The sequence below is a fragment of the Anomalospiza imberbis genome, chromosome 15 (assembly GCF_031753505.1).
Source record: "Anomalospiza imberbis isolate Cuckoo-Finch-1a 21T00152 chromosome 15, ASM3175350v1, whole genome shotgun sequence".
Taxonomy (NCBI): Eukaryota; Metazoa; Chordata; class Aves; order Passeriformes; family Viduidae; genus Anomalospiza; species Anomalospiza imberbis.
In genome coordinates, this window is record NC_089695.1 from 2,840,249 (window position 1) to 2,850,113 (window position 9,865).

Sequence of the window (9,865 nt, forward strand, 5' to 3'; positions counted from 1 at the left end):
TCATAACCTCAAAGGACTCCGTGGCCATTTCAATACCACATATTATCTCAAGATGAAGAGGGCCTCCAGCATCAGACCCTTGGAACTTGGGAAAGAATCCTGGGCAGAAACGCTCTGGGCCAATCCTACCTCCCGCTAGGCATGCTCCATTTCTCACTTTGTAGCATTAATTCTCAAGAAAAAGGCATCATCTCACATCTCCTATTCATCTCTTCTGATGTCATGGACCATGGTCTTACAAATTGTTTCCAGTTCTCTCAGATAAGTCTTCCCTGCTCCAGAACGCCATCCCAATTTTAACAATGACTCTGTTGGACCAACCAAAATGGAGAAATCACTCTCTGCTGACTGAAAATACATTAGACCAGAAGTCCAAATCGTCAGCTGTCCCTATATCTTTCATAGAGGGAAATGACAGAGGATGAGGACAAAGAACAAATCACAGGGGATACCATCAAGGTCAGCATTCTGCAAAGGCAATAAGGAGGTACACAGTGCCTGCAGGTCTGTTACCCGCACAGCCTCCTTCTTTTGCGCTCCTACAATAAACCCGGGAGAAAACACTACGTACCAGGCAGCAAAAGCGCTGTCTGCAGGGCTGACTCCTTAGAAAAGTGACTTCATTTTAGGAGAAAACAATTCATATCCACAGCAGCAAACGTCGGCTGCGGACCGTAATATCACACGGGTGCCGCTATACCTTTTTCTTTAGCAAGCCTTCACCTCCCACCAACCGGAGTTCCCGGGCTCCGGGAGGACCCTGCGACAGCTGCAAAGGTGCCTTTGATTTCTTAAGCACCCGTCAAGCACCCACCGCCCTCGGGCCGCGGCAATTTGGCCTGGATGCCACCAGCTACTGCTCAGGGCACAGCAGAGAAGGCGCAGAAAAAGGAGAAAAGAAGCAGATGTGAGCAAGGTATTGCCACTGACCGTGTCGAGGAGAGCGGAGGGCTCCGGCTGCGAGTCCTTGGGCGCGGGGCCGGGCGGCGGCGGAGGGAAGTTGGGGCTGAAAACCATGAGGTCGCTCTTGGCCGCGCCGTCCGCCACGCACAGGCTGCGGCTGTGGCGCTGCGAGTACGACCAGCTGCCCACTTCGCTGGCGCACACGAGCGTCGTGGGCCCGGGCCCCGAGAGCACGGCCGCCCGCGGCGCCCAGCGCGACGCCCCGTACAGCACCACGGCCAGCAGGAACAGGCTCGACACCGCGCAGATGGCCACCACCAGCCACACGTTGGTCGCCGCGCTCGCCGCGCCGGGGCCGAGCTCCACGCCCACCGCCGACCGCGACACCGACGACGACGACGACGACGACGACGACGAGGATCCCGCGGCCAGCGCCGCCTCGGCGGCCTCGAGCAGCGACACGCTGAGCGTGGCCGTGGCCGAGCGCGCCGGCTCGCCGTGGTCGCGCACGACGATCAGCAGCCTCTGGCGAGGCCCGTCCGCCTCGTCCAGCGCCCGCGCCGTGCTCACCTCGCCGCTGTAGAGCCCCACGCGGAACGGGCCCTTGCCCCGCGGCTCCCACAACTCGTAGCGCAGCCACGCGTTGTAGCCCGAGTCGGCGTCCACGGCGCGGATCTTCGCCACCACCTGCCCCGCCGGCGCCCCCCACGCCGCCCACGCCCACAGCGTGCCCGACTCCGAGCCCCAGCCCGCCCCCGCCGCCGCCTCGGCCGCCGCGGCGCCCGCCTCCGCTGCCGAGCCCGCGGGCGGCAGCAGCGCCGGCGCGTTGTCGTTCTCGTCCAGCACGAAGAGCTGCACCGTGGCGTTGCCGCACAGCGGCGGCTCCCCCGCGTCCACCGCGCGCACCTCGAACTGCAGCACCTGCAGCTCCTCGTAGTCCAGGGGCTGCAGCGCCCACAGGCGCCCGCTCTCCGCGTCCACCGACACGTAGCTCGACGCCGACCGCCACCCGCCGCCCGCGCCGACCCCCGACGACGACGACGACGACGCCGCGGCCCCGCCGCCGCCCACGCCGCCCTCCCACACCGAGTAGCTGACGCGCCCGTTGCCCGCCTCGTCCGGGTCCCGCGCCCACAGCCGCGCCAGCTCCGCGCCCGCCGCGTTGTTCTCCCGCGCCAGCACCGTGTACACGGCCTGCGCGAACGCGGGCGCGTTGTCGTTCACGTCCGACACCGGCACCCGCAGCCCGCGGCTGGCGCGCAGCGCCGGCGCCCCGCCGTCCTCCGCACGCACCTCCACCTCGTACTCCGACACCCGCTCCCGGTCCAGCGCCTCGCGCAGCACCAGCGAGTACGAGCCCGCGAACGTCGCCTCCAGACCGAACGGCGACGCCGGCCACACCCAGCACCGCACGCGCCCGTTCTCCCCCGAGTCCCGGTCCGACACGCTCAGCAGGGCCACCACCGTCCCCACCGACGCGTCCTCCGGCACCGGCACCGACAGCGACGTCACCCACACCTCCGGCGCGTTGTCGTTCACGTCCACCACCTCCAGCACCACCTTGCAGTGACCCGACAGCGGGGGCCAACCTTGGTCTCTCGCTTCGATCTCCAGGTCATAAGACTGAACGTCCTCGAAATCCAGTTCACCAATAGTCCGTACTTCCCCGGACTTTTCGTCAATTTTGAAAAGGTCCTGAATTTTAGCAGGAATTGCGTCACTGAAAGAATAATATATTTCTCGATTAATTCCCTCATCTTTGTCTGTCGCTGTTAGCTGGAAAAACACAGTTCCCGGGGCCGTATTTTCCGGTAATTTAACTTTATATACTGACTGATTGAACTGGGGCGTGTTGTCATTCGCATCCAGCACTGAGATCTCCAGCTCCATTGTCCCCGTCAGAGACGGCCGGCCCCCGTCAGTCGCTGTCAGCACCAACCGGTGAACGGGAATCGTCTCGCGGTCCAGAGGTTTCGTGAGTACCAGAAACAGGGATTCTCGGTATTCCTCACTCCGGTGCAAATCCAGAGAGAAATGCTCGCTGGGGCTGAGTGTGTAGGAGAGCTGCGCGTTCGCTCCGATATCCGCATCCGACGCGCCCTCCAGCGGGAAACGAGACCCAGATGGGATATTCTCCGATAAACTGAGGTTTTTTCGGGCGGCGGGGAAGATGGGGGCATTGTCGTTGATGTCGGTGACCTCCAGCTCCACATGGAAGACGCGCAGCGGCCGCTCCAGCAGCACCTCCAGGCGCAGCGCGCACGGCGCGCTCTTGCCGCACAGCTCCTCCCGGTCGAGCCGCGAGCTCACCAGCAGCGCGCCGCTCGCCCCGCTCACCTCCACGCTCGCCCGCCGGCCCGGCGCCACCAGCCGCAGCCGCCGCGCCTCCGCCTCGCCCGCCTCCAGGCCCAGGTCCTGCGCCAGACGGCCCACCACCGTGCCGGCCTTGGCTTCCTCCGGCACCGAGTAGCGCACCTGCCCGCCCGCCAGCGCCCAGGCCGCCTGCAGCACCAGCACCCGCATCACCGCACACCAGCGCTCGCCCATCGCCGCCGCCGCTCTGGCCGCCGCTCTGGCCGCCGGCCCCGGCCCGGGCCCCGCACGGCTCCCCGCCGCCGCCCGGACGCACCGGCTCTGCTGCCCGGCCCGCGCCGCCCCCCCGCGCTCACAGCCGGGCTCTCCGCCGCACCGGGGCGGAGCCGCCCACACGCCGTTCCTGAGCCTGCAGCGACACCGTGCGCTGCTCCGCCGCCTCACACGCTCCGCCGCAGCGCCTCTGCCTCTGCTCCGTTAAGGCCCTCTGCTCTGCTGTTTTTCCTACCCTGATTCTATTTCTTCTTATTATTCATGTTTTGTGTCGCTCGCTGTTTCCTTGCAAACAATCCTTCTTATCTCGTTCTTACTTCGTCTTTCTTTCTTCATGTTGCTTTCTTCACTCAATTCCCTCATTTTAATCCTTTTTTTTTGCTCCTCCTTCTCTTTGTTCTTTCTTCTCTTTCGTTTCTTTCTTCTCTTTTTTCTGTATTTCGTCTTTCCCTGCCTGTCCAATTTTTACCACCATTTATCTTTTATTTCCATCCGTCTCTTTTAAAACTCTTTTGCCAAGTTGCCGGTGACCTCCCATGGAGTGATCGAGGCAATCAATGTAGGAGCCATGAGCTCTCATTTCAGGGCATCATCTCCTTTCCACGAGACAGGAGCCAATGTGGAGAGCACAGGAGACCAACTGCACTCAGCGTTAGAAAAGAACGTCCGTGTATCCTGGTAATGTCCTTGACATACCCCTTGATTTCTCCTCCTCGTAACCTTTCTTCTTTTATATCTTTCTTCTTTCTTTTTTTCTATCACTCCCCCATCTCATCCCACCTATTTGTGTACAGAGATAACATTGCTGTATGCTAACAAACTTATTTAATGCTTAATCTTTCTTTTTTTCTTTTTCTCTCCATTGCGTTCTCATTCTTTATTTTTTTTTGTTTTCTTTTCTTTTTTTCTTTACTTTTCCTTGTCCTTCCCTCACTGTCTCTTCTTCCCCTTTTGCCTATTCTCTTTCAATACAATATTTTCTACACGACTACATCAGTCTCCCTACGAGTGCAGATCTACAGTTACCCAAAATCTCTTATTCCTGTTCCTCATTACTCCTCATCGAGGCTTGCACAGGGTTCCTCAGTACCGAGGATACAGAGGTCCTCGACTGCAGAGAGCTTGTAGAGAAAGTGCTGGTGCATGCTTATAATCTCCTGTCATCCCTTCTTTCCTTATTTCTCTCTTTCCTCCTTGCTTGATTTTTTACTTGCCGAGATTCCTTTTCCTTCCTCTTCCCTTCTTTATTCCTTTACTTACCTTGATTTTCTTTCTCTTCCTTTTCCTTTCATGCTTCACACTCCCATCTTTGATTTCTCTTCTCTTCTGCGCCCATCTTTTTCCGCTTTTACCAAGATGTTTTCTAAACCAAATGATTTCTACATGTCTACATCATCCTCTTCATGCATCAGAGACCTGCCCTTTAATGAGAGTGCTCATGGGGACCTTGCATGCCTCCTGATGAGGAACAACTGTCCTGATCTCCTCCAGAAAAAGTCAAGTAAATAGATTGCCCCTAGACCTCCTGTCCCCTTCCCTCCCCGTTTGGAAGAAACCCACACTCCTCAGACTCCAGTCCCCTCCTGGACCAGCAAATAACACAGCAAGGCAATAACATGACAAAGAACAGCTGCACTACGCCAGAAAAAGCATACACCTCCCTTGAAATCAGAAGACCAATCCCCAAGTACTTTGACATCAGTGCAAACAGGCTCCAATAAGCACCAACAATCCACAAAATCCTCTCGCTTCGCAACTCAAATGCATCACAGCCCAGCACACCATTCTACCATGAACACTGAAAAAGCACAGTGCAACCGCAGTTCCTAGGAATTCTTCATGGATTTCAGTGAAGAGCTGTTCTTCCGGCATCATTTTCCACCTCCTTGATGAATGAGAAACTCTTGCCTCTCCTCTCAGGCAGATAAGCTCTGCCAGAAAAACACAGCAAGAACTTCCACACTCAGGGGCATCAACCCCCAAGGAATACCTCTCACTCAACGCCATGATCCACCCAGAACTACCTATGAACCTAAACCCACAGCATTTTCCCTGAGAACATACTCTCCACTCCCAACACATCTGTTTTGAGAAACACATTAGAGACCCTCCTCCATCTCTGCTGGCTGCCAACTGCTCAAACCATGCTGGAAGAAGCAAGAAAGAAATGAGAGCAGACCGTGGGGCTTTGTTGGTCCAATCTAGGAATTATAAAATATTTCCAGTTTGGAAGGAAGCCACAAGGAGTGTTGAGTCCAACTCCCAATCTAGGTACATTTGGTCAATCCAAGAAGAAAATATCACAGCTAAATAGGCATAATAATAACTACATAGGCATCATGGGCAAATAGGCACAGCTGTCTCTCAGACTCATCTTCTTCAGCAATTAAGTGACTTACCTGTAGCATCACTGCTTGCTTCTTCAGAAAAGAAATCTTTTCAGAGCAGGAAACTGGTTCTAACACTAACAGAGACCATTGGGAACGATGGATAGAAAATAATTATGTGCAACCTAGAAGAGCCTTGAAATCATTGGGCAGAGAGCACAGTGCTCCCATGTGCATTTCTGTCATGGCAAAGAGGCACCACAAAGCTAAGGAAAGAAATTGTCTCATCAGCCTCAGCTCAGGAGCATGGAAAAGTCATCCCATACACACTGATAGAAAATTACCCAAAGGTTTGAACCCGGACAGCTGCCAAAGCTCAGGATCTCATATTAGCTGGTGTCACCAACACATTGCTGACATGACAGACAGAAAAACAAGACTGTGAGGCTTTGGTAAGAAGGGAGAAGAAAGACGAAGAATCCTGTTCTACTGTATTGAAATGCATAAAGGGAACAACTGGGCCTAAGAATATGGAAAACTTTTGGGGAGTTGGAGAAATCCCAGGTATTGGTAATGTCTGTGGAGCTTTTTCTTGACATTTTCTATTAGAATCCTCTGTCTCACACCTTGGAAAATGGCAATTCCACCTAGGCACACCTTCTCCAGTCCCTCACCAAAGACACGGACTGTGTTCTACAGATCATCTCCCTCAGGCAGGACCCTTCCCTGCTAAAGGTCACCCTCATCACAACACACACCCAGGCCATACCTGCTGCCACTTGCAGAATCTCTTTCACAATAACCACAAAACCTGCTATAAGAATGTCCTTTGCATATCCTCACCTTCCCTTACAATTGGCACAAAGAACACATGGAGAGATATGAAGCCTCCCACTGTCTGGCAGATTCTTCTCACCTGCATATACTTGATGGTTTATGCATTTCCAGCAATCTCTGGTGGAAACACCACAGAACATAAGAACTGACTCCTTAAGAACTTTATGACACAAAGGCATGTCAGTTCTCACCCCAGTCCACATGGATTTTGCACTTTGAGAGAATGAGAGCAAATGCCAAAGCACAGTGCACCTTATAATATCAGCTGGGTGGGAGAGTTTGTACCATAGAGAACCACAGCTGGGTTGCTGTGAAGGGTTTTGTGTGTACGTCAGACATAGAATGAGCCACCCGTGACAACGGGACACCTAACTTCCACCTAGGGCAAATTTTCAAGTCCACAAGTATGGAAAGATGAATAAACAAAAATGACATCTACATTATCATGTGCCCTTAATAATTAGCCTGAGGAGGACCAAGGAACCATGATGGAAAGCTCTGTGGCTGTGCAAGCTACTATAGATGCCCACCACTATAAAAGAATAGGAGGTCAAAGTGCTCCCCTCCTAGAAAAAGTTGTCCAAAACAGGAATGAAAAAGTTCATTGGGAATTAGTCAGCAGTCTGCGTACCACACCCTCTTTCCCGACACCTTGTCTGCCTCAGGCAGACAGCAGCACCAGGGACTGGCTCTGGTGGGAAATATTCATAACCTCAAAGGACATGATGGGCAGTAAACTACCACGGAATTAACTCAATACCCAGAAGGCCTTCAACTCCATACCCTTAGGAATGGATCTTGGGAAGGAAATCTGTGCCAATCTTGCCTCGTCATTTTCTCTAGGCATCCTCCTTTCCCTGTTCTGGGAAGTGTTCTCAAGACAAGAACATCATGTCACATCCTTGTCTTCTTATGACATAGCCCATGGTCTTCCCAAGGATTTCCACTTCCCACAGACTGAGAGGTCACACCTCATATTATGACATGGCCAGGGCCTGCTCAGCACCACTGCCGTGTTCACCTCATCTCCTGTGGCTTCCCCAATCTCAGATGGAAACATTACCCACTTTGGAGAATGCTATTTATAGAGGGGGTGTCAGGTCAACTCTAAAGGTGATGGCCAGTGACAGCATGCTGTGAAAGACCAACCTAAATGCTGAAAAATGCATCAGTGCCAACAATGATACCTACTGCACAGGAAAATGTCATGTTGGGTATGGGTTGAATTTTTGAGGCTGGGGGGCTTTTTTTTTGAAAGTAGGGTTTCCAGGGTTTTTTTAAGGGTGTGACTGTTGATGCAAATATTACCATAACATGAAAACAGGACAATGTATGGTCATGCCACCTCCAGGACAATCCAGCTGCAATTCACTTCAGAAAGGCAAGACAAAAAAAAGAAAACATATACCTCAGGTCACACTCCTCTGCCTGCACACTTTCTACTGGTAACTAGAATAAAAACATACTTGGAAAAAGAAAAGTGTTTAAGTACGTCCCTGCTTTCACAATGACTCGGGTGAGCCAAGCAAACGGGAGAAATTACACCATGAGGAGAGAGAAGAGTGAAGTCACAATTGCCATCTTGCATCACCTCTCTTATGGAGGAGAGTCAAAGAAGAGTACAGAGTTCGTCATAAGAAACCACATTAAATACCAGCATGCTCAGCGGTCAGCAGCAGTAACAGCACAGTAAATAGTACCTAGAGGACTGTCTCATGACATGGTCCATGGTTTTCCCAAGGACTTTCACTTCCATCAGACAAATCTCACTTCTCAAGGTCAGCCTTGATATCAGGAAATGGCCAGGGCCTACACAATGCCACAACCACATTCACCTCTGCAACCTGCCACTGCCTCCTTTACCTCCACAGGGCTCACTGCAGCAATCGTCAGCAATCAGGGCAGCATGAAAAAAACATATAGATGGTATCATACAGACCATGCCCAGCACTCTGCTCTTTCTAAAGGGGATGCCAAAATAACTCCAAATGGCAATGGCATTGATTTCATGTTGTGATAGAAAAACTCAATCATTGACAAGCACCCCAACGTAAAGGATTATATTGTTTTTGTAGGAGAAGTCATGTTTCAGGTTTTGTTATTAGGGATTTTGGTGCTTGGTTGGTTGGTTGAGTTTATTCTTTGTTGGTAACTTTCCAGGGCTTTTGAAATGATGTGGCTTCTGATACAAATATTCCAAGAATATTATAACAAGCCAGTGCTCTTCGTGCCAATTCTCTGGCCAAGAATGCAAGTCTACAATTGTAGTCATTCCATTCCATCAATGACAGCACAAAACCTCCATACAGCTGATATTATATACGCTGTGCTCAGCAGACTCCCTGTAGCTGACCCTTTGTGTTTTCTAATGCTTCAGCTTTTCTGATGGAAATCCTAATCACCTGCTAATTCCTCTCCTGAAATGTTAGACATCTATTTGTAGACATCAGATCAGTGTACCTCTAATGACAATGAGCATTGATTTCATTATCTGATGGAAAAAAAAACCTACAAATGCTGATGAGCACAGCAGCGTAAGGGATAATATCCATACAGGTGTGTTTGCGTGTTTTTTAGGAGAATGTTTCCAGATAATTCACAACTCTGCCAGTGGTGATACAAATATTGAAAGAACATCGAGAGAGGCAAGAGTCAATCTCCAGCCACGAACAAAAGTGCATAGAATAATTTTGGGGGGGAGGGGGTTGTGGAAAAAAAAATCCCTTTTCTTACACCGACTCTGAATCTCCAACCTCTCTATGAAAACATTTTATAATGCTATCTAGAAAGCAAACACACTGGAAAAAGAAAAGAGGAAAAGCCCGGAAAGCCTTGCCGGGTACTATAATCAAACTGCTGGGAGAATCAATGGGAAAAATTACACCACAGACAGAGAAAACCTTGAGGCCCCAGCTGGAGCCTTTCAGCACGTCACTTGCACTGGGGAGGACGAGGACACAGTTTTTGACAATGCTGATACCTGCAAAATCAGCAATCACTAAAGGCAGTTAAGTGGCACATGGTGTTTTTGGGATTGTCATCACTACAGCCTGCGTGTCTTCACCTCCTTCTGCCAGATCGGGTTAAAATGCTACACAACAGCGAGCAAAAGCGTTGTCTGCAGAGCTAACACCCCGGCGCCCCTATTATCACAACCACCAGAAATTTCTTCCTACGGGAGAGCAAATAAAGGAGATAACCCACGCTCACAG

The 9,865-nt window shown here is 51.8% G+C and overlaps 1 protein-coding gene across 1 annotated transcript; it reads right to left on the minus strand.

Moving 5' to 3' along the window:
* Nucleotides 1–509: 509 nt before the first annotated feature.
* LOC137483333 (protocadherin alpha-2-like) lies at nt 510–3,450 on the minus strand. The gene is made up of 2 exons (XM_068206321.1): nt 931–3,450; nt 510–539 (listed from the first exon to the last, which is right to left on the minus strand). Exons 1-2 carry the CDS (start codon nt 3,448–3,450, stop codon nt 510–512), a joined length of 2,550 nt encoding a protein of 849 aa, XP_068062422.1.
* Nucleotides 3,451–9,865: the final 6,415 nt, after the last annotated feature.

Coding starts and splice junctions, on each gene's coding strand:
- LOC137483333 (XM_068206321.1), bottom strand. CDS start 3,450: ATGGGCGAGCGCTGGTGTGCGGTGATGCGGGTGCTGGTGCTGCAGGCG. Junction 540..930: donor CCTCCGCTCTCCTCGACACG/GTCAGTGGCAAT, acceptor GGTTTATTGTAG/GAGCGCAAAAGAAGGAGGCT.